General features: G+C 47.6%; 2 protein-coding genes across 2 annotated transcripts in view; both read right to left on the bottom strand.

Moving 5' to 3' along the window:
- The window catches only part of CNKSR3 (CNKSR family member 3), a 176,070-nt gene extending 163,774 nt beyond the window's left edge, over positions 1-12,296 (bottom strand). Inside the window, exon 1 of the mRNA XM_077289082.1 lies at positions 11,972-12,296. Coding sequence (XP_077145197.1) covers positions 11,972-12,137 — 166 coding nt within the window. The 5' untranslated portion in view covers positions 12,138-12,296. The remainder of the gene's footprint in view (positions 1-11,971) is intronic.
- A 3,562-nt stretch (positions 12,297-15,858) lies between these two features.
- On the bottom strand, positions 15,859-19,786 carry LOC143803905 (uncharacterized). Its single transcript, XM_077281664.1, has 2 exons — positions 19,700-19,786; positions 15,859-17,218 (listed from the first exon to the last, which is right to left on the bottom strand). Exon 2 carries the CDS (start codon positions 16,996-16,998, stop codon positions 15,859-15,861), a length of 1,140 nt encoding a protein of 379 aa, XP_077137779.1. The 5' UTR covers positions 16,999-17,218; positions 19,700-19,786.
- Positions 19,787-25,658: the final 5,872 nt, after the last annotated feature.

Here is a 25,658-nt window from a genome sequence, read left to right as displayed (position 1 = left end):
GGAACAGGTGAACAGAGGGGATGATGCACACAAGTTCAATTCCACCAGTGGCCACCGGGGGAGCCCAAAATCCAATTTCACAACAGGCCACACAGTGCTCCATACTGTATAATGGCCACACAGTGCTCCATACTGTATAATGGCCACACAGTGCTCCATACTGTGTCATGGCCACACAGTGCTCCATACTGTATAACCATACTGTATAATGGCCATTGGCCACACATGATGCTCCATACTGTATAACGGCCACACATGATGCTCCATACTGTATAACGGCCACACACAGTTCTCCATACTGTATAATGAACCCACATGATGCTCAATACTGTATAATGACCCCCCTCCTGTATGCATGGCTCATATTCCCCCCCTGTATGCATGGCTCATATTCCCCCCCCCTGTATGCATGGCTCATATTCCCCCTCCTGTATGCATGGCTCATATTTCACCCCCCCTGTATGCGTGGCTCATATATCCCCCCCCGTATGCATGGCTCATATTCACCCCCTGTATGCATGGCTCATATATCCCCCCCGTATGCATGGCTCATATTCACCCCCCCTCCTGTATGCATGGCTCATATTCCCCCCCCCTGTATGCATGGCTCACATTCCCCCCCCTGTATGCATGGCTCATATTCCCCCTCCTGTATGCATGGCTCATATTCCCCCCCCCTGTATGCATGGCTCATATTCACCCCCCTCCTGTATGCATGGCTCATATTCACCCCCCTCCTGTATGCATGGCTCATATTCACCCCCCTCCTGTATGCATGGCTCATATTCACCCCCGTCCTGTATGCATGGCTCATATTTCCCCCCCTGTATGCATGGCTCATATTCACACCCCCCCCTGTATGCATGGCTCATATCCCCCCCTGTATGCATAGCTCATATTCCCCCCCCCTCCTGTATGCATGGCTCATATTCCCCCCCTGTATGCATGGCTCATATTCCCCCCCCCCGTATGCATGGCTCATATTCCCCCCCGTTTGCATGGCTCATCTCTCCTCCACCCCACCCCCCCCGCTCCCATCTTGAATGGCGCGGCTTACCGTCCTCACGCACCATACAAACCTTTCCCGCACCACGTCGACATCCCTCTGGCTCTGTCCCGACTCCCGGCGCAGCACCTTCTTCCTGTGTGAGCAGTCACGTGGTACCGCTCATTAAGGTCATGGATATGCACATATTCATAACCTTAATGAGCGGTACCACGTGACCGCTCATTCAGGAGCGCTGCAGAAGCCGAGACCAGGCATCGCTGGAGCAGGGCGAGTATCGTTTTCTAGGAGGGTGGGTGGGAGGCAGGCGGGCGGCAGATCGGTCGGGAGGTGACCCAGGACTTATAAAAAAACAAACAAAAAAAAACCTTGCTCAGGTGCTGCCCCCTGTATCATAGGGCCTGGTCATAGGGCTATTGTTTCTACTTTAAAGGGGTTGTCCAGGTTTTTCACGAAAGTCACTCTATGTGACTGCAGACATGTGAATCCTCATATATCACGATGACCTATGTGGGCAGCAAGACCAGGCTGTCATGTAACCACAAGTATGCAATATGCATACATCCGGCCACATTCCAACTAGAAATGAAGAATAGAAACCCTGCTAATCTTATTAACAATCAGTGCATGCCTTTTCCTATCGCTTTCCACTGTGCTCTCTGGAATGCACGGTCTGTGTGTAACAAACTAACTTACATTCACGATCTTTTCCTCTCTAATTCCCTTAACTTTCTGGCTATTACAGAAACCTGGATCCAGCACTCAGACACCATCGCCGCTGCCGCTCTCTCGTTTGGTGGGCTGAAATTTTCACATACCACCAGACCTGAAAACAGACAGGGTGGGGGTGTTGGTTTGCTCCTTTCATCACAATGTGCTTTCCAGGTCATCCCCCTGGTTCCCTCACTTACATTTCCTTCCTTTGAAGTCCACGCCGTCAGACTCTTTAAGCCCTTCTCCTTGCTGGTGGCGGTTGTTTATCGCCCTCCAGGCTCCTCCCGCCTGTTTCTAGACCACTTTGCCACCTGGCTTACTCACTTTCTATCCTGTGACATCCCCACCCTCATCATGGGAGACTTTAACATCCCCATCAATGATCCCCTCTCCCAATCTGCCTCATCTTCTTTCTCTAACTTCTTCATTCGGCCTCTCAGTTTACTAATTCTCCTACGCATGAGGACGGGAATACTCTGGACCTGGTTTTCTCCCGTCCCGGATCGCTGCACGACTTTACTAACTCCCCTCTCCCGCTTTCGGACAACAACCTTCTTTCCTTCTCTGTCAAGAATTGTCTCCTCACTCGGGACACCCCCACTTACCACACTTATCGGAATACAAGTTCCATTAATACCCAGCAGCTTATGGACAATCTCCACACATCTTTAGCCCCCCATCTCCTCCCTCTCCTGTCCAGACTTAGCATTGTCACACTTCAATAATACACTGAAGAATGCCCTAGATGAAGCAGCACCTTCTACACGCAGAAAGACCCAACACAGACAACGGCAGCCCTGGCACACTATGCAAACACGCTTTCTTCAGCGTTGCTCAAGGTGTGCAGAGCGGCAGTGGAGAAAATCTCTCTTAGAAGAAGACTTCATCCACTATAAGTTCATGCTCAAGACCTATAACTCTGCCCTTTATCTGGCCAAACAATCCTACTTCACCACCCTCATCACCTCACTATCCAACAACCCAAAACGACTTTTTGAAACCTTAAACTCCCTCCTGAAACCTAAAGTACAGGCCCCCATCACCAACCTCAGTGGTGAGGATCTGGCCACTTTCTTCCTAGAAAAAAATCAACCATATCCATCAGGATCTCTCAGCCCAATCTCCTCAGTGCCTGGATCCCCTTCCCTGCTGCACCTCAAGCTCACTAGACATCTTTGAGCCTGTTTCAGAAGAAGAAGTTTCCAAGCTCCTCGCTTCTGCTCGGCCTACCAGCAACAGTGACCCCATTCCTTCACATCTCCTGCAGTCTCTCTCACCAGTGGTCACCACTCACCTGACTAAAATATTTAATCTCTCTTTCTTCAGGTATCTTTCTCTCCTCATTTAAACATGCCATCATAACCCCTTTACTTAAAAAGCCATTCCTGGACCAGAACTGCACTGCTAACTACAGACCTGTCTCTTAACCTTTCCTTCATCTCTAAACTCCTGGAACGCTTGGTCCACTCCCGTCTAATCCGCTATCTCTCAGATAACTCTCTTCTCGACCCCTTACAATCTGGTTTCCGCTCTTTACACCCACTGAAACTGCCCTCACTAAAGTCTCTAATGATCTAATAACAGCTAAATCCAAATGTCATTGCTCTCTGCTGATTCTCCTGGATCTCTCTGCCGCATTTGACACTGTGGATCGCCAGCTCCTTCTCACTATTCTCCGCTCCATAGGCCTCAAGGACACAGCCCTCTCCTGTTTCTTCTCCTACCTCTCTGACTGCTCCTTTGCCGGCTCCTCTTCCTCTCCTCGTCCCCTTACTATCGGGGTTCCGCAGGGCTTAGTCCTAGGCCCCCTCCTCTTCTCTCTATACACGGCCCCTATTGGACAAACAATCAGAAGATTTGGGTTCCAGTATCATCTCTATGCTGATGACACCCAATTATACACTTCTTCCCCTGACATCACCCCTACCCTAATTAAAAATACCAACGATTGTCTGTCTGCAGTCTCTAACATCATGTCCTCCCTCTATCTGAAACTAAATCTCTTCAAAACGGAACTTCTTGTGTTTCTCCCTTCTACTAACCTCACTCTTCCCAACATCGAAATTACCCTGGAGGGTTCAACCATAACTCCCAAGCAGCATGCCCGCTGTCTTGGGGTCATATTCGACCCCGAACTTTCCTTTACTCCCTATATCCGATCACTCACTCGCTCTTGTCACCTGCATCTTAAAAACATCTCCAGAATCCGACCTTTTCTCACCTTTGAAACTGCTAAGACTCTTACTGTCGCTCTTATTCATTCTCGTCTGGACTACTGCAACTCTCTTCTGATCGGTCTCCCTCTTACCAAACTTTCTCCTCTCCAATCCATCTTGAATGCGGCAGCGAGGGTCATATTTCTGTCCAACAGCTTCACCGATGCCTCCATCTTGTGCCAGTCATTACACTGGCTACCCATTTGCTACAGGGTCCAGTATAAACTCATCTCTCTCACCCACAAAGCCCTCCACAGTTCTGCACCGCCTTATATATCTCCTCTCTCATCTCTGTCTTTCGCCCTACACGTGCCCTCCGTTCTACAAATGACCTAAGGCTAACATCCCCCGTAATCCGAACCTCGCACCTCCGTCTCCAAGACTTCTCTCGTGCTGCGCCAGCTCTCTGGAATGCACTTCCCCAATCAGACTGATACCTAGCCCTGACCTATTCAAGCGCGCTTTAAAAACCCATCTCTTCAAACAAGCCTACCACATCAACTACTCAGTAAACTAACTTTGCCCTGTTCCCTCCTTCCAAATATTATACTGAATCTGCACCCTACTATTCATCTGTCTCCACACCCTCCATGCACATGATAACTGCACTTGATACTTGACTATTGCACTTAAACACACGGGCTGATGACCGGATCATGCAGCTTTCTATGAAAATCCCTATTTATTATAATTGCCAGACCTGAAATAACAAGCACTTTCCACCTATTGTGTCCCCCCATTTCCTTGTAGATTGTAAGCTTGCGAGCAGGGACCTCACTCCTAATGTCACTGTTTAAATTGTCTTAACTTGTATTGAATTTGTCTGTACATGTCCCCACTTAATTGTAAAGTGCTGCGGAATATGTTGGCGCTATATAAATAAAGATTAATATTATTATTCCAACTAGAAGTGTGCAGTCTCGCTTAAAGGCCCCGTCACACATAGCGATTTACCAACGATCACGACCAGCGATACGACCTGGCCGTGATCGTTGGTAAGTCGCTGTGTGGTCGCTGGGGAGCTGTCACACAGACAGCTCTCTCCAGCGACCAACGATCAGGGGAACGACTTCGGCATCGTTGAAACTGTCTTCAACGATGCCGAAGTCCCCTGCAGCACCCGGGTAACCAGGGTAAACATCGGGTTACTAAGCGCAGGGCCGCGCTTAGTAACCCGATGTTTACCCTGGTTACCAAAAAAAAAAAAAAACAGTACATACTCGCCATCTGATGTCCGTCAGGTCCCTTGCCGTCCGCTTCCTGCTCGGACTGAGCCGCCGTACAGTGAGAGCAGAGCGCAGCGGTGACGTCACTGCTGTGCTGTGCTCTCACTGTACGGCCGGATCTCAGTCAGAGCAGGAAGCAGACGGCAAGGGACCTGACGGACATCAGATGGTGAGTATGTAGTGTTTGTTTTTTTTGGTAACCAGGGTAAATATCGGGTTACTAAGCGCGGCCCTGCGCTTAGTAACCCGATGTTTACCCTGGTTACCAGTGAAGACATCGCTGGATCGGTGTCACACACACCGATTCAGCGATGTCAGCGGGACCTCAACGACCAAAAAATGGCCCAGGCCGTTCCGACACGACCAGCGATCTCACAGCAGGGGCCTGATCGCTGGTACGTGTCACACATAGCGAGATCGCTACTGAGGTCGCTGTTGCGTCACAAAACTTGTGACTCAGCAGCGATCTCGCTAGCGATCTCGCTATGTGTGACGGGGCCTTAATGCAACTGAAATTGAGCAAGGCCGTGCAAGTCTAGACAGTATGTGGCGGGGAGTATACATATTACCTACTTGTGGTCATATGACCACCTGGTCCGACTGCCGGAGAATCCTCACAACACACGCAGGGATGTGACTGTGATAGAAGCCTTTCAGTAACCAATCAGCTCTTTGTGTTACTACCAGGGAGAGTGCTCATTGGTTAATGCAGACTCCTGTCACACAATGTAAGCCACACACAGGAGCTTGTAATAACCAATGAGCACTCCGCAGTGAAGGAAAATGCTCATTGGCTTCTGAGCAACTTAGGAGTGGCGTTCTTCAGGCACTGACATACAAATAGCTGATTGCACAGGATTGTGATCAGCTTTTTCTGGTCAGTACCACACAGGCAACAAATAAGAGCAGGACAGGCCACACGTGGCCAAGTGTTGTGAAGTCCTTACTGTAAACTTTGTTTGCGTGTGTAACATACAGTGTGCGGTTATAATACAGTGTGTGTGTGTATGTGTATGTGTATATGTGTATATATATATATATATATATATATATATATATATATATATATATATATATATATATATATATAACATACAGACTAGCATCTACATTTAAAATTACTGCCAGCACAGACAAAGCATTCAGAGATGTAGATATGACGGCAATCACCAAATAGGTAAGCAAAACACTAATTCGTGGGTTGATGTGATCTATATTAGTTGGAACAAAAAATCTTTTTCATCAGCACATCGCCCAACGTAAAAATGACATGGGCTGCCAACAACATGTGTGTCCATGTAAAGAGGCCAGTACACAAATGCCAATCGACTAGTATATAGTCGATCGACACTTCTTTAAAGGTCTACAATTCATGAAGAAATGCATCCATGTTTCTGTGTGATGATGCAATATGTCTGCATTTGAGGCACCACCACTTTAACCACTTCACTCTGCGACTAATTTGTTTCTGAATTTCCCTTTTTTGCTCCCCTTCTTCCCAGAGCCATAACTCTTACTTTTCCATCAATATGGCCATGTGAGGGATTAGTTTTTGCGGGATGAGTTGTACTTTTGAATGACACCATTGATTATACCATATAGTGCACTTGAAAATGGGAAAAAAAAATTCCAAGTTCGATGAAATTGAGGAAAGAAAACACAATTCTATTTTTTTGGGGGGGATTGTTTTTACAGAATACATTTTGTGGTAAAAATTACCTTGCAATATGATTCTCCTCATCAATACAATTACGGCGATAACACCATAAAAACAATTCCCCAAAAAATAATATCAGAATTATTATGGGGGGGTTACAGTTTTTCTCCACTTTGAATTTTTTTCTTGTTTTTCAGTAAATTATATAGTAAAAATTGTGGTGTCACTCAAAAGTGTAACTCGTCCCGTAAAAAACAAGCCCTCATATGTCTATGTGGGCAAAAAAAAAAAATTAACAAAAAAACGCTGGAGTAGTGCTGTAACTTGATTCGTTCATGTTTCATTTTTTTGTGTAGTCACACTGTCCAAAAAAGGTCCTTTTGGGGGCTATTTACTTATTTTTAGTTTCTAACACATGTAAGCGACCTGAAAAACACAGCCAAAAAAGCAGTGAGAACGCAGAAAAAAAACACTTTTTTTGCCAAAATTAGAAACTCTTCAATCAACAGAATGTATAAACAAATATATAAGAAAAGTGATTAAGAATAAAAATTGTTACGCGATGTGCCGAGATTTCAGAAAAATGTTATCTATGTCTCAGGCCTCAGACACACAGCAATTACCCATGTACACACCCGTATAGCAGTCAGAGTGCACTATCGGTCTGTAATACGCCCCAGAGGCTTTCCATGCTCCCTGTATTCTTGCTTTGAAAATTTAGGCTATGTTCACACGATGCGGTTTTTACTGCGGATCCGCAGCGGATTTGCAGCTGCGGATCCGCATCCTTTTTCCATGCAGGGTACAGTACAATGTTACCCAATGGAGAAAAAAAAAACCGCTGTTCCCACGATCCTTTTTTCCGCCGGAAAATCCGCGCTGATTTTCTGCGGAAAAAAAGAAGTACCATGTCAATTCTTTCTGCGGATTCCGCTGCTGTTTTCCACCTGCACCAATAGGAAAAAGCAGCTGGAAACCCGCAGTGGAATCCGCAGAAGAAAAAGGACTGAAAATCGCAGTGAAAACCACCGCAGGTTTTGCACTGCGGTTTTCACAAATCAGGACCTGAAAAATCCGCAGGGAAAAAAGGATCGTGTGAACAAGGCCTTGTAGTCTGCATACAAGTAGAATGGCTAGCAACAAAGTGTATGCAATTCTCTGTATCCCAAGAACAATCCTGTGCCTTCCTTCTTGTAAAATCAGATGTTGAAGAAGCCTTTGTGCTTTGGGCCTTGTTTTTAGCAGACTATCTATAGTCATGTGCATGCATTAGTTAGAACCCTAAGCTTCTGTGCTCTTACTAGTTCTTGTGCTTCGCCTTTGTGTACGTCTTCGATCACATTCTTCTATAACAGAGCACTGGGGTATAAACACTCCATGCACCATAATTACGACTGTGTAAGTACAGCTGCCCACATAAATGCCACTGTGCACTGACAGCTGTCATGTCAGGCCAATAAGTGGGAGAATAACTTGAGAACTTCCCACATGGTTTAAACAGTCTGCAGAGGATTAGTCTGTAATCTAGTCATCTGAGGACTAACTAGTGTGAACATAGCTGCCTGAACTCTTTCCAACTCTGTTTTATGCTGCCAGTCCAGACTTGAGAAGTCCTACGTACTCCGGCTACCTTCACCATGACACATCTCAGCCAAGGGGGATGTACCTGTCACTATAATTGCACAATGTAACATGCCACACCAGAATCAAATTATGCTTCACATAGATCATTCAAAGATGTCTTAATTATCCAACCAGATTAATATTACACAGGTCCCCTGAAATGATGAAAATCCACCTACTCTATTTCACATACAAAATAGTTATCAAAAATATTTTGGCAAATATTTTACAATATCATGTTGCAATACAGTATAATGTGTTATTTCTAGCGATGAGCGAATATAATCGTTACTCGAGATTTCCCGAGCATGCTCGGGTGTCCTCCGAGTATTTTTTAGTGCTCGGAGATTTAGTTTTTATTGCCGCAGCTGAATGATTTACATCTGTTAGCCAGCATAAGTACATGTGGGGGTTCCCTAGCAACCAGGCAACCCCCACATGTACTTATGCTGGCTAATAGGTGTAAATCATTCAGCTGCGGCGAGAAAAACTAAATTTCCGAGCGGGAAATCACGAGAAGCGAGTATATTCGCTCATCACTAGTTACCGTATTTCCCAAGTGTTCACTTCCTTGTCCCTGTGAAGAGATCATGATACCCATGAGAATGGCACAAAGCTACAATAACAGATGTCTTACAACAGGAACATGGAGAAGACGATGCCACAGATCAAGCTATTAACGATTGTTTTAGATGCACAAAAACAGAAAATCTGTAATAATACAAATCCCACTATATTTAGTTTAGAAAAGTGGAAACTGCTCATGTTTTCACTTTTGCATGGTGCCGTAGGACAGGTATATGACAGAATACAATCTGAAATGATGATGATATGTCGGGTATTTTAAAGCTTTTATTAGACTTGAATGCAATTGACTAAAATGGCAATGCAGTTATTGATTGAGAAGATGAAATTTGACGGTCTATTACTAAATACATGCTTGGCCGGCTATGGACAGCGCCATGCTTGTCCACGGTAACAGTCCGTCAGACATCTGCTTATTTTTTTCTTCACTGGACAGAATGGCACATAGGAAATGGAAACGGGAGGGACGCATGACCCCAGCGGTAAGGGCCTTATCACACTCCGCACATGGCATTGTTGTGTATCTGTATACATACCGCCATACCAACATCACGTGTCACATGTTTATATTCTGCTCTTCACACAAACACTAGTGTCTTCCGTTCCACAGCCACGAAGCATCTAATAACCTAGTCAGTTGCATTATAACGTGGGAACATGGTAGTGAACCTTTCACAGCAGCCGACCTCACCATACAGGTAACCAACTCAAAATCTACGTCTACTGGCCGTGCCTCGTAAATCATCACTCACAGCCTCATAGATTGCTAAAAGAGTATCACTGTTACACGATCAACCATCATGCAAGATTTTACAAGGCCAATAACTATCCAAAGTTTCACACAATAGCAGCAGACTCTGTTTTGATCATGGAACCCTGGCTGCCATTATTCCCATTGAATTCATCGGACCCACCCAATGCACGAAACAAGCAAAGAAACAACACTATCACTGAGAAACAAACTGCAAGCTGGTACATGTCACACAGGGACATCTTAGCAGCTGGCATAAGAGGAGTTGGCATGCTGCAATATCTCCCAGGCAAGATATTAGACGATAAGTCCAGATTTGTCAGCATATTTCTAATATTCCAGTCCGGGAAGTGAGCAGCTATCGTCACATCTGTTCCAGATTTTACTCCAGTTGGGCCATAACCTGTTGCATGCCAGGCCCGGACCTGCTTACAACTGGTCACTGGGCTGGGGAATATCTAATCCTCTGTCAATAGGTCACCCAGCCTGAGCTCTTTCTCATGTTCCAGTCTCATTTTTGGGAAGGAGGATTGAGATGACTTTAATAGGGGGTAAGTGAGGTCTCTGGAGGAGGGAGTAACAGTGGGAAGGAGGTTAAAAGAGTTCACTGAGACATGAAGAAGATTAGTGGGGGGGGGAGATGAGATCCCACAATACAAGGAGCTGGAACAAGTGACTGCTCCAGACAAATAGCAGGAAGCTCAGCCATTCCAGGAGGCCGCAACTACTGCCCCTATTATCATTGCCCCTTCTCACTGTCCCCCACATTACTGCACATCAGCATCACAGCCCTCTCCACCACTGCCAGTCATTACTACCAACCCTCACTATCACTGCGCCAATTACTGCCCTCACCATTAGGGCATGTGCACATGTTGCAGATTCTATTGCGGATTTTTCCGCGCGGATTCTGAAAAATCCACAGGTAAAACGCCCTGCGTTTTACCTGCGGATTTCACCTGCAGATTCCAATTAAGGAACAGGTGTAAAACGCTGCGGAATCCGCACAAAGAATTGACATGCTGCGGAAAATAAACCGCGGAATTTTCCACAGCATGTGTACTGCGGATTTGGTTTTCCATAGGTTTACAAGGTACTGTACAATGCATGGAAAACTGCTGCGGATCCGCAGGGCCAAATCCGCAACGTCTGCACATAGCCTAACACCTCCTCACTACCACTGCCCTCAGCATTACACCTCCTCACTACCACTGCCCTCAGCATTACACCTCCTCACTACCACTGCCCTCACCATTACACCTCCTCACTACTGCTACCCTCAGCATTACACCTCCTCACTACTGCTGCCCTCAGCATTACACCTCCTCACTACCACTGCCCTCACCATTACACCTCCTCACTACCACTGCCCTCACCATTACACCTCCTCACTACCACTGCCCTCACCATTACACCTCCTCACTACTACTGCCCTCACCATTACACCTCCTCACTACTGCTGCCCTCAGCATTACACCTCCTCACTACTACTGCCCTCACCATTACACCTCCTCACTACCACTGCCCTCAGCATTACACCTCCTCACTACCACTGCCCTCAGCATTACACCTCCTCACTACCACTGCCCTCACCATTACACCTCCTCACTACTGCTACCCTCAGCATTACACCTCCTCACTACTGCTGCCCTCAGCATTACACCTCCTCACTACCACTGCCCTCACCATTACACCTCCTCACTACCACTGCCCTCACCATTACACCTCCTCACTACCACTGCCCTCACCATTACACCTCCTCACTACTACTGCCCTCACCATTACACCTCCTCACTACTGCTGCCCTCAGCATTACACCTCCTCACTACTACTGCCCTCACCATTACACCTCCTCACTACCACTGCCCTCACCATTACACCTCCTCACTACTACTGCCCTCACCATTACACCTCCTCACTACTGCTGCCCTCAGCATTACACCTCCTCACTACTACTGCCCTCACCATTACACCTCCTCACTACTGCTGCCCTCAGCATTACACCTCCTCACTACTACTGCCCTCACCATTACACCTCCTCACTACCACTGCCCTCAGCATTACACCTCCTCACTACTACTGCCCTCAGCATTACACCTCCTCACTACCACTGCCCTCACCATTACACCTCCTCACTAGTACTGCCCTCACCATTACATCTGCTCACTACTACTACCCTCACACGATACCGACCTCTCATCCAGTCCACCACTTGCCCCGGCGTCCACTTGGTGACAGGTTCCATGATGTGGCCGTGAGCCTCCAGCGCCAGTAATGGTGTCTCCCCCAGATGACCGGTGACGGCAGTGCTCCTCCGGTGCAGCACATCCACGTCGCGCCTCACGTTCCCATCGCTCATTCCCCCGGGCCTCAGCTCATAGCCGGACGTTGGCGGTGACAGACATGGCTACAGCTGGTCACACGGCCCCTGTACTACTGCGCAGAGGAGGCAGCGCTCACTGCCAGGCTCCCCGCTCACTGCCAGGCTCCCCGCTCACTGCCAGGCTCCCCGCTCACTCCCCTCCCAGCCCCAGCCCGCGTCCTCCTCCATCCTGCCGTGCCTCCTCCCCCCATATTAGGCGAACCTTCCCAAACTTCCCGTGCCCGGGCCTCTCGTCGCCCCTTTGTCACCGGCCCCTCCCTCCGGAGGCTCATTGTCCTTTCTTTCACACGCCGGCCCTCCCACACTGCAAACACTGAACTGAGCTCCTATCTCGTACCTCGGCCCCTTGTGCGATGCCATGTCTGCCATTGTTCGGTCACCGTGCACAATGGCCTGGCAGACGAGGAGGATACAGTACTCTGCACATCGCTGAAGGTGCACACGAACCAAGAAAACAGTTCTGCGGTGTCACCAGGCTGCAGGCACACGCCATCCTTTGCCAGGTGTCTCTTCAAAAACCATCACTAGTCAAGCTAGAAAATATGGCCAGCCAGAACCTCTCTGACATCCTGTGCCAGCTGGCAATGCCCAAACACATGAATATTGGACCTGAACTATAGCAGGCAGGATTCCGAATTGTGACCCTCCTGGCACTGCGCCATAGCACTTGTGCTCCCCGGACTATGCCCTGTTTCTTACAACTACCCTAAATATTTTTGGGTCGCTGCTTTGCAAAAAAGAAAACAGTGGAGGCCATTTTCATTGTAGAGCCCGGCAATAAAAGTCCCTTTATACCAGAAACTGTAAGATCATATATCAACGCCAACGTATGGCATCTTAGGCTGGTTTCACATTTGCGGTTGTGTCCACAGCGTTTCGTCCGCAACCTCAAACGCACAGAAAAACACATGCAAACGCAGCGTTTTTTATCCGCATCAGCTTATGTATGCTGTAAAAAAAACGCAACATTTGCATACGTTTTGCATACGTATGCGCCTTTTATGTGCATGAGTTGTAAAGGTGAAAAATGTACCAGGAGAAAAATCTAGATAAACAAAGACACCACCAATGGGCGTGTCTCATGGAAATTCTGTATATAGACATTTTGTACAGCTGAAATATTCAGATTTTGCTTCTGTCTCCTGCTTCATGATGTATCTTCGCATGGAGAGCTTTTATTTCAACCTGGATTTGGATATCAGGCTGTTTCTTGCCTTTGCGTTTGCTTGTGAGCAAGAAACAGAGAAAGACAGAGAAGAACACGGCGTCAGCGTTTTTGGAGACACTCCATTATTGAACTCCGCGAGAGCCGTGGAGCCTACCACACCCTATACAGCGAGCTCCATGCCAACCCGGAGAAATTTGAGGAACATACCAGGATGTCAAAAGAGACCTTCCGGGATTTGCTTGATCGTGTCCAAAGAGCCATCAGGAGACAGGACACCCAGCTCCGTAGAGCGATTCCTGCTGAGGAACGTCTCCTGGTCACATTAAAGGGAATCTGTCATTCCAAAAACGGCCTATAAACTAAGGCCACCGACATCAGGGGCTTATCTACAGCATTCTTTAGGCGGTCCCGGTTCTGTTCGGGTCCGATGGGAGGTCCGGGTCCGGCGCCTCCCATCTTCATACGCTGACGTCCTCTTCTTGCTGCAGCTCCTGCGCAGGCGTACTTTGTCTGCCGTGTTGAGGGCAGCGTAAAGTACTGCAGTGCGCAGGCGCTGGGCCTCTCTGACCTTTCCCAGTGCCTGCGCACTGCAGTACTTTGCTCTGCCCTCAACAGGGCAAAGTACTCCTGCGCAGGAGCCACGGCAAGAAGAAAAGAAGAGGATGTCAGCGTATGAAGATAGGAGGCACCGGATCCGGACCGCGACTCCCATCGGACCCGAACAGACTCGGGACCGCCCTGGGTGAGTATAATCTAACCTGTTTTTCTTATCTTTCAGGATACATCGGGGGCTTATCTACAGCATTACAGTATGCTGTAGATAAGCCCCTGATGCCGGTGGCCTTAGTTTATAGGCTGTTTTTTGGGGTGACAGATTCCCTTTAAGGTACGTAATATTTCAAAACAAACGCCTGTCATAATTATTATTGTTCTGCCATGTAATGTCTGTTTTTTCCTTTATGTGTTTAGCAAAACGCTATCATAAATATTATTGTTCGTAATTTTTTAATTTATTTTTTTGGCAGATTCCTGGCTACTGGAGAGAGCTTATGATCGCTCCATTTTCTGTACCAGCTAGGAATTTCCACCTTGTCTGGAATAGTTGCGGACACCTGCCGTGCTTTGTGGAACGTTCTCCGGGAAGAATTTATCCCCCTACCCAGCGCAGAAATGTGGCAGGAAATTTCTGAAAAATTCTGGCAAGTCTGTAGTTTCCCCAACTGTTTGGGAGCAGTGGATGGAAAACAGATTCAGATTACCAAACCCGCCAGAACTGGATCTGAGTACTTCAACTAGAAAAAATGTTTTTCTGTAGTGCTCATGGCGATTGCAGATGCTGACTGTCGCTTTGTCGCTGTGGACATTGGAGCTTTTGGCCGTGGCAATGACTCCCAGACTTTTAAAAACTTGGACATGGGCCAACGCTTGTATGGAAAACATTTTAATTTCCCCCTGCCACGACCTCTTCCCAACACTGAAGGCCCGCCAATGCCAATTGTTATGGTTGGGGATGAGGCCTTTCAGATGTGAAAACCTACTGAAACCATACTCCAGTCGGGACTTGAACCACACCCAAAAAAATTTTAACTACAGACTGAGCTGGGCACGAAGAACTGTTAAGTGTACCTTTGGGATTCTTGCCTCAAAATGGCGCATTCTTGGAACAGCCATTAATCTAAAAATGGAGACAGACGATGAGGTTGTCAAAGCCTTTGTGGTTCTGCATAACTACATAATGGCTAAAGAGCGACCCAACATTGAACTTGATGAACCAGTTTCAAACCCCTTGCCAGATTACCATCATCACCCTCTGAGGTCAACAGTAGAAGTTGCCCAAATGAGGTACCAATTTGCTGCCTACTTGGTTTCTGATATTGGACGTGTGGCATGGCAAGATGGAATGGTTTAATAAAATGTTCTGTTGTGTTTGTGTATGTACCTGTAATGTTAAAATGTTCCTGTAATATTTTGTGTAACTAAAAAACCTGTTTTGAAACTTGTACCAAGTGCCCTCTGTCTTTAATCAACTGAAATCCACTTATGATGTCAGTGCTATGGTAGGCAACTTCTGATTCGATCCAGCGTCTCTTAAGTCAGCAGTATCGGATGCAGAATGAAGAGACGATGGAGGTAATACAAGGCATATCTATACTCACCAGGCCAGCTGTCAGAAATAGTTAATTCAGGATGCTGGGTTTTGTGCATCCTGAATTCACTGTTTCTGACACCTGGCCAGGTGAGTATAGATATGCCTTGTATTACCTCCATCGTCTCTTCATTGTGCGCCCAATAGATTACACAGACTGAAGAGATGCTGGAGAAAATGAAAGTCATATTTGTTTTTGATAGCTCCATGACAGACACAAGAAACAAAGCTGCAGTGTAGTGTTCAAGTTGTGTCAGTCCTGGAGTTATGAGGTGGCAAAAACACAAAGTGTACGGCGCAGTGTGTTTAGTCGGCGCATGGTGTGTGTTGCCGGCGGCAGAATACAAAGAACCAAACAGTAGAAGGGGCCAAAAAATACACATTTATAAAAAATAAAAAAAGATTACATTAACTACGGCGACTTGGGGAAACAAGACGGAACTGGGGTGTGTTGAGCTGAGATGTTTGGGTAAAGAGGACAAAGGGGTTGCAGGGGAAGGGGCGACGAAAGTAGTGAGGTCAGGGATGGTATTGGAGGCATGGGATGGGACAGACACACTGGAAGGGAGAGGCAAACCGGACATCACAGACACATTTTGAGGTGAGAGGGGAGGGAGTGAGAGACTGCTGTTTTTTTTTCTTCCTCCCCAGTGTTTTGCGCTGCTGTCTTCTGGGGAGTGTTGGTGTTGTGTCTTCAGGCGGGATTGTGCGGGTGGACAGCCTGGCATGATTTGGTTGCTGCTGCTGTGGCATGGTGCCGGTGGACAGCCTGGCAGTATCCGGTTGCTGCTGCTGCGGTATGGTGTGGGTGGACGGCCTGGCAGGATACGGGTGCTGGTGCTGCTGCTGTGGCATGGTGCTGGTGGACGGCCTAGCAAGGTCCGCTTGGACCTTGTAGCACCACTCGGCATGGTGGTGGCGGTGGACTGTGCAGCAGTACTCGGCATAGTGGGGGCGCTGTAGTGGTGTCCAGCAGGGCTTGGAATAGTGGTGGCCGTGCAGTGGTATGCAGCATTGCAGGCCTGCATGACATTGAGCTGGAGATCAGGAGTAAGGTGTTCCGACATGCCCTGTTCAATTTGATTAAAGAAATGATGTGCTGGTCTCTGGAGGTCGGCTTTCAGATGGTTAAGGCACTTGTTATCATCCTGTAAAAGTGTATTAATATGAGTCAGATCACTTTCCAGTCTATCTCCCAGTGCCTTTAAGCCATTCTGGAAGACCAAGCTCAAGTGAAGAAACTCGGGCATGAGTGACCTGTCCGAGGCCTTCTGCCGCTGGCGGAAAGAGCCCCAAAAAATAGGCACAGGACTGGGACAGGGGAACACCTGATGGACCAGCTTCCTGGTCTCCAGCCCGTGTTGCAGGCCCACTTGCTGCTTCGCTGATGGATGGATGGCTGGGACGGGTCTGTGGCTGTTCGATGAAGGACCACTCCAGATCCAGGTTCGAGGGTGCTGCTCCAGGTTCTGTGAAAATAAAAGAAAAACAGTACCAAAAATGTACAATAGTAAAAGCATCATCTCCTGTGGACTAGAAACAAAACAGATTAGGGAATACAACACAATACAATACAACACAAAATACTTACGTTCTCTGGGCAAGGACCGGTCTCAAAAATGCCAGCATGATATTTCTACTTTCTGATCCTTCCTGCAGCACCACTGTGAACCTGGCGCTCCTTACGAAGGTCCTTGTTGAAGCGATCCTTCATCGAACGCCAACGGGTTCTGACTTTGTTCACTGTGAAAAAAATAAAAAAATTTTAGTCAATGCACTTTTGGTCGGTGTTACGGAGACACGGGGTCAGTGGGTGCTCTCGTCCGCTGGCCCGGCTGTCTTTAGCAAGACTGCATGGACCACGGCTCATACCACTGAACGCCCGCTCTATCTCCCAGTGGGCAATACACTACACAGACAACACAGGGTTAAGGTAAAACAGGGTGGCAATACTTTATTGAACCACAGCACACAAAGCAAACAGAACATTCCCAACATGCCTGGAATTGTATGGGTACATGGGTGCATATAAAATATCACTGCGTCTCCACGTATTTCCAGTATGACACGATGTCAGAGCTCCCAGGGTCGCTACTCCATCTGTGGATGAACGCACAGAGAAGGGGTAACGACAAGCATAGGGAGATGACCAAGAACTGTCCATAGAGTCCATACAAGGTCCAAAGCCAGTTAACACGATGTCAGAGCTCCCAGGGTCGCTACTCCATCTGTGGATGAATGCACAGAGAAGGGGTAATGACAAGCATAGGGTGATGACCAAGAACTGTCCATAGAGTCCATACAAGGTCCAAAGCCAGTTGACATGATGTCAGAGCTGCCAGGGTCGCTACTCCATCTGTGGATGAACGCACAGAGAAGGGGTAATGACAAGCATAGGGAGATGACCAAGAACTGTCCATAGAGTCCATACAAGGTCCAAAGCCAGTTGACACGATGTCAGAGCTCCCCGGGTTGCTACTCCATCTGTGGATGAACGCACAGAGAAGGGGTAATGACAAGCATAGGGAGATGACCAAGTACTGTCCATAGAGTCCATACAAGGTCCAAAGCCAGTTGACACGAGAGTCACCACCTGGCTTATGTGACCATCCCCATGGAACCAGGCGACCAGCGGGTCCCAACCCTGGCTTTCTCCAAACATATCCATGGTGCAGAGATGGTCACTGAATCAGATCTGTGTCCTTCCACCCGGAGCCGAAAACCCCTAGGTTGTATCCTATAGAATCCTAGATCAGGGTCCCTCGTGATGGTGCCATGATGAATTGGCTGCAGTCCTTTCTCTTGTCTGTTGGGTGGTTTGCAGAATGTCTGGCTGGTAACTCTGTATAATTTCAGACTCCCAAGATGTGAACTCTGAGTAATTTTATACTCAAGGCATGTAAGCTATTTTTAGAATTACCCAGTGTCCTTTAGTTCAAAATCAAGATATGGCAAACAATGGTGATGATATTACCTAGTACTACTTGACCATTCAATCTATTTGCACAGTCTTTCCTTCTCTGCTTTAAGGTACCGTTACACTAAACGACTTACCAAGGATCACGACCAGCGATACGACCTGGCCGTGATCGTTGGTAAGTCGTTGTGTGGTCGCTGGGGAGCTGTCACACTGACAGCTCTCTCCAGCAACCAACGATCAGGGGAACGACTTCGGCATCGTTGAAACTGTCTTCAACGATGCCGAAGTCCCTGGGTAACCAGGGTAAACATCGGGTTACTAAGCGCAGGGCGCGCTTAGTAACCCGATATTTACCCTGGTTACCATTGTAAAAGTAAAAAAAACAAAAAAACAGTACATACTCACATTCCGATGTCTGTCACATCCCCCGGCGTCAGCTTCCTGCACTGACTGTGTCAGCGCCGGCCGTAAAGCAGAGCACAGCGGTGACGTCACCGCTGTGCTTTGCTTTACGGCCGGCGCTGACAGTCAGTGCGGGAAGCTGACTGCGGGGGACGTGACAGACATCGGAATGTGAGTATGTACTGTTTGTTTTTTTTTAGTTTTACAATGGTAACCAGGGTAAATATCGGGTTACTAAGCGTGGCCCTGCGCTTAGTAACCCGATATTTACCCTGGTTACAAGTGAACACATCGCTGGATCGGCGTCACACACGCCGATCCAGCAATGACAGCGGGTGATCAGCGACCAAAAAAAGGTCCTGATCATTCCCTACGACCAACGATCTCCCAGCAGGGGCCTGATCGTTGGTCGCTGTCACACATAACGAGATCGTTAAGCGGGATCGTTGCTACGTCACCAAAAGCGTGACGTTGCAACGATATCGTTAACGAAATCGTTATGTGTGAAGGTACCTTTAGAAGTCACCAAGCTAGTTCTGGAATTCAATGCACAATTAGCATATCAGCACACATCAATAAACAAAGGATAAACACACAGTATGTACAAGTCACTATTACAGACTTACATTGCATGTTAAATGGTATCAGTTTGCAAGTCTGTCTTCTTGAACCACCAGACATATACACTTAAATGCACAAGCCAACATACAGATGAAAAGTCAGTTCTTTTTCTTTGCAAAAACATGGCTATCTGGGAAATTAAGATACAATCTGGTTTCTTCACAGTCGGGATCACACAACTGTGTGTGATGCGAGAAACTCAGAGGAGTTTATCGCATCACACACAATTGTGTGATCCCGGCCAAGGTGAACGGCGCATCAAGCATCATTTAATTACTTACAAAATTCCTTGTGAACCTGTGGCGTGGCGTCCCAGCCATCCATCATCGCTCGAGCCACCTCATTCCACAGCCGCCGGATGACCACGCTGTCCGAGTGCTGCTGAACCTGGGTGTCCCACAACATTTGAAGAATTTAATAACAGGCAAGAATAGTATAGTCATGAAAAAAAAAAAATCAGTCAAGTATACCTACACGCCGTCTTGCCATCCGAACATGTGCTGGCTGCTCATGGTCTGCCTCCGCTGCAGTGGAAGAACTGGTCTGATAATAAAAAATAAAAAAACACCACATGTGTATATGTGACAGAGAATACTTACCAATCAGTAGGGAATGTTCTCAATTCACTTTCCCGTCCAGCACGTTCAGGGCCAGGGCACTTCTCAGAAGATCAGGAAGAAGACATGAATGCTGCAAGAAAAAATAGACAGAAATTAGTACATACTAAAAGATAGAAAAAAGGACAGACAGACATTCGCTTTTATACTAGCATTAGCCAAAGCTGTGATTCTTCTGGAGAGGTTCCAATCTGCTTACAAGTGCCTGCTTCAAAGTCTGTCTGCTTCCAGGGGTCTGTAGAATAGTGTTGTCATGCTGCAGCAATGCAGGTATGTGCAGACTCCACGAAGGAAAGGAAAGTGGGTGACAGAAAAAGAGGTCACACTTGCCACACCGCAGCCCAGTGAAAGCTGCACTGCACCACCAGGTGGCGACAGAGAGTGGTCAAAACAAGCCAAGTCCGTAACAGTCGGTAAGCGTATAGTTTAAAGGGGAAAACAAAACTCGTGGTCAAAATACAAGCCGAGGGTCCGAACCAGCCAGGAGCAAAGGTACCAGAGACGTGAGACAGAGAACAGAGTCAGAGTAAGCCAAAAGGTCAAAAAGCCAGACAGACGTGTGGTAACGGTCAAACTAGGTCGGGTACAGGAAACAGGTCAGGTACAGGTAAGGGAGGTCAGAGGCAAAAGGAACACAGGGGTTTCACAGGTAGCAGTCCCAGCAAGCCCAAAACTATCACTGACACAAGCTGCCAGCAAGAGCACCAAGAAATAGCCACTCCCAAGACAAAGAGAGGCAGGAATTGTTAACCCCACCATGACCAGGCCGGAGCAGGAGAAACATGGCAAACTCCGACCCGGATCATGACAAATGTACTGCCAGTGCCCACATATTCTTTTTTATCTATCTTTTTGTGGGGGGTGGCTAATCAGTGTCTAGACAGTACGTTCCCACAGACTGTAATGCATTGTTTCGACGCATTCCTTCCGCAAGCGTCTGCATGCGTTTGGCGGAGGCAAATTGCCGCCACCAAAACTGCAACATGTTGCGTTAGCCGCGTCCAGCCGCACTAGCCAAAAGCATACAAATTCATGTACCTGTGTCCACAACATTAAGGATAGGAAAACACGACGCATGCGGATGTATGCAGCGGAAATGCTGCAGACACAACCGCAAATGTGAAACCAGCCTTAGAGACCTTGGCTCTCCACAGGCAAGAACCTCTGAGTGGTTGTAATGTTTTGGGCAGTGTTCACACTGTGCAGTAATGAGGCAGTGACCTAGGAAAAGTTCAAAGCAAACATATTTAATGTCCAAACCTCACAAAATAAATAGCACACAGTATCCTCCTGATCGCAGCCGGGCGTCATAACAGTCCATATCCGAGACCGAGGGTGACTGCATCACCGTGTCACTCTGAGGGTTGCCAGTCATTCACTGCTCTTGGCTCTGTGTTGCCTCACACAAGCCCGCTGTTGCAGGGACACCTGCTCTGCAGCTTGCCAACAAACACTGACACACCCAGACCCTTTACTGCAGGGTTTTTAACTGGAATCTGGGGCCATGGGTCACTTGTAAGACCCGGCCTGGAGGGAGCGAACTACAGCACTACCTTCCTGTAGTTCGCTCCAAAAATAAAAACGGAATTAGTAATGAAACAGGATTGAACCCATATCTTGATGGGGATATAACAGTGTGAATCCTTCCTCAACCCGCCCGAGGCCGAAGTAGTAGAACTTACTGAAAACATAACTGCATTCACAGGTGACGATGCTTCTGAAGAACAGTCGGCATGGTTGACTCTGGAGCCAGCGGCAATTTCATGGATATTACATTTGCTAAAAAACACAGTATACATTCGCAGAAGAGAATTTCACTGGTGTTAATGGAGACCGTGGATGGGTCCTCGTTGGTATCAGGGCTGGTAGAGCTAGAAACAACACCGTTGAAAGTCCGTATGGGGGTGGATCATTCAGAAAGACTGTCATTTTTGTTGATTTCTTCCCCTCACTTCCCCATAATCCTAGGATTACCATGGCTACAACTGCAAAATCCTACTATCAACTGGAAGACGAGGGAATTACAGTTTCCAAGTAAACAGATACCATCAGGAGAACTAGCTTCAGTCTGGTCAGCAGGCACAGTTGATTTAAAACTACCAGTAGAATATCAAGATTTTGTAGATGTATGTGACAAGACAAATTGCCACCACATCGGCTGTACAACTGTCCCGTGGAACTACTACCTGGTGTAGTGATTCTGTTTGCGAATATTTATCCTTTTTCGGCCAAAATTGAAAGCACTCAAGGAGTATTTCGACGAGAGCCTAGCTAAGGGATTTATATGACCATCTTCTTCCCCAGCAGGTGCTCCAATCTTTTTTGTCAAAAAGAAAGCTGGCTCACTCCGACCGTGTATCGATTACCGAGAGCGCAACAAAATTACGGTTAGAAACTCCTATCTGCTCCCACTAATTCCCGAACTACTTCAGAGGGTACGACACGCTAAGATCTTCACAAAGTTAGATCTCTGTGAAGCATATAATTTAGTACGGATCTGCCCCAGTGACGAGTGGAAAACAGCCTTCCGGTCACGTTATGGAGATTTTGAGTACCTCGTTATGTCTTTTGGTCTTCGTAACGCATCGGCTACATTTCAACACTTGGCAAACGAGATTTTCAGAGATGTACTCAATATTTTTATTGTGATTTATTTGGATGACATCTTAATTTTTTCCAGCAACATCGAGGACCATCAGCGGCACGTGGGAACGGTTTTGGATCGTCTACGGCACAATCACTTATACATCAAGCTGGAGAAATAGGAGTTCCATATATCTTACTTTTATACTTGCCGCCAGTGTGCTCCAACCCAGGCGTCTCCTCTCCACTTCCTGTGGCGTCCCTGTGAGCCCACAGCGCATGTCTATACAAACGTGCGCAGAGAGAGCTGAAAATTATGGCCACTGCGCACACCATTCCCCAAGCGCTAGATACCACCGCGCATGCCCGAGATCGGGCCTCTCTGAATCACCCCTGCACCAGCACCGAACGTCTAACCTATCTCAGGCACTCAGTGCTACTGCGCATGCCCATCTAAGCCTTCACGGCGCATGCACAGCATGGGACCTACAAAAGAAAATCCCTGCTGACGTAAATACAGGGGAATAGTACGGCCTGTCCCCACTCCATCGCGGATCTTCAAAAGGAGGCGCGCTCCACATGCTCCGCCCCCCCCCCTCCCCCCCATGACCGCCAATCACAGCCTTAGGAGGCCGGGCTGGAGTTGCTAGGGAAGATTATCACGCGCGTCACACCGCTCCTGTCAGCACCACAGGATCGCGAGGCACTAGATCCTGCCCCTGACGGACCAAAGTGATTATGTCCCCTATACCCTATATTGATGGTAATACTATAGTGTAGACAGTCAAATTTCCGCATATTTAAGTGACATAGGCCATGCAGCTCCCAATAATGTATCCTTTGGTGTTGGCCTTATATCCACTCTCTCTACTTAAATAGAATGCTGAAGACAAAGCTAATCAGCTATATCCAATATAATCCCCACTTGAATAGTTACGCTGTGGCTAAATTAATCATACATAGATGTGATATCTGTATATGTTTGATATAATGCCTACTCATATCCGTTGCATCCAACTACACAGGATTATCCCAGCAAAATATGTGTCCTCACTTTCAGGACGTTCCAAATACAGTGTAAAATCACATGTGGGGAATATGCCAAAGACTGTAACCATAGAGGGACATCTATATCCATTTATTGGGACATTTTCAGGACCTTTGGAGAACCTGAAGGGCAAACAAAGCAGCAAGCATCATCAGATAGAAAAATAAAATATGCACACTGTAAGAATCATGTCGGTCTGGTAGTCGGGGGCAGGTATATCTCGCCCAGGTATTTGTCCTATGTGAATTAGGCCGCTCAGTATTTTCAGGATAATGATGGGTTAATGAGTGCGGGAATAAAGGATGACCAGCTGAGGGTTTCCAGCGTCAGCCTGGGGCACACAGATTGCCTGTCTGTGTGAGACAAACGTGAGTGAGAGCTGTGATCAAGGACTGTGTGTTGTTAGCTGGGAGGGAGAAGCCCCTCAGTTGTTGAGATAGCAACGTATCTGTTAGTTAGTGCCGGACAGGCTAGGATTTATTTTTATGCTTTGTTTTTTCTATGTTACTTTCTCGTTAATAAACCTGACCTAAAGTCAGCTTGCTAAAGAATCCTGCTGTACGCCTCAGAATTCAATGCACAAACCACGTGACCTTTGACCCCAGCAAAGGCGATCGCGGAGTGTTTTGTCACATTGTGGTGGAGAACGCGGGCACTTACGTAGCACAGGCGACAGTATGGAAGACGTGGTGAAAGCCCTAGTACAGTCCACTGCCGTACAGCAGCAGGCCACTGCCGCACAGCATGAAGCTAATCGCTTGATGGCCGCACAGCTGAAGGAGTTAATGGACATGACGGTTGCAGACCGCCAGCTTCTCCAACAGGTGGCGCAGCGCCTGGTGAGCATGCCTGAGGCAGACCCGGAAGCAGAGTCCAGAAGGATCCATGTGAGTCGATACTGGCAAAAGTTGACTGCAGAAGATGACGTCGAGGCATACCTGACAACGTTTGAGCAGACAGCATTGAGGGAGAAGTGGCCGAAGGCACGATGGGCCGATTTGATTGCTCCGTTTCTCTCCGGCGAGGCCCAAAAAGCTTACCATGACTTGGACCCGGAAGTCGCTCAGGACTTTGAGAAGCTGAAAGTTGAGATCCTGGCCCGGCTGGGTGTAACGACGGCTGTCCGTGCACAGAGGGTACACCAGTGGACATACCAGCAAGATAAACCGCCGCGGTCTCAGATGTTCGACCTGATCTGCTTGACAAAGAAATGGCTGCAACCCGAGGTACTGACAACACCCGAAATAATCCAGCGGATTGTCTTGGACAAGTACCTGAGAGTACTACCACCAGCGCTGAAAAGGTGGGTAAGCCAAGGAAATCCCACGACAGCGGATCAACTTGTGGAGTTGGTCGAGCGTTATTCCGTGGCAGAAGGACTTCCCGACAAAACCACTGGCACCCGGTCCGTGCCTCCTCCTCGTGGAACGGGTAAGACTGTTCCAGCGACTACGGGTGAAGAAAAATTGCCAAAAACTATGGGGGAGGAACACTGGACTGCTCCACTCCGAGACCGAGAGTGTTGGACGGTGGTCTCAGTAGGGGGCCTGTTAGGTGTTTCCGCTGCCGTGAGAAGGGCCATATTTCTGCGAACTGTCCTGTTACCACTGAACCCATGCAGTGCGATGTTACAGACTCTAAGAAATGCATGTCTTTGGTTACTCGGCTAGTGAATGTGAGTCAAAATGATATAGCGAAACACCTGTGTGAATTATCTGTGGATGGGAAAAATGTTGTGGCATTACTAGACTCTGGAAGTGTGGTGACTCTGGTAAAAGCTAGTCTGGTGGCACTTCCATCTGGTTCGTCTGACAAATTTTCTGTAACGTTTGTGCATGGTGACACCTGCTCGTACCTAACAGCGGTCATATCGATTTCCACTCCCTATGGGTCTGTGCAACACAAAGTGAGACTCGTTCCCGCATTGTTACAGGATGTAATCCTGGGCAGGGATTTTTCCCATTTCTGGCAGTTGTGGGAGAATCAGTTGCT

The sequence above is a fragment of the Ranitomeya variabilis genome, chromosome 2 (genome assembly GCF_051348905.1).
Source record: "Ranitomeya variabilis isolate aRanVar5 chromosome 2, aRanVar5.hap1, whole genome shotgun sequence".
NCBI classification, from domain to species: domain Eukaryota; kingdom Metazoa; phylum Chordata; class Amphibia; order Anura; family Dendrobatidae; genus Ranitomeya; species Ranitomeya variabilis.
The sequence above is the reverse complement of the archived record's forward strand: the minus strand, read 5'-3'. Positions and strand labels throughout refer to the sequence as shown.

Coding starts and splice junctions, on each gene's coding strand:
- LOC143803905 (XM_077281664.1), bottom strand. CDS start 16,998: ATGATGCTTTTACTATTGTACATTTTTGGTACTGTTTTTCTTTTATTT.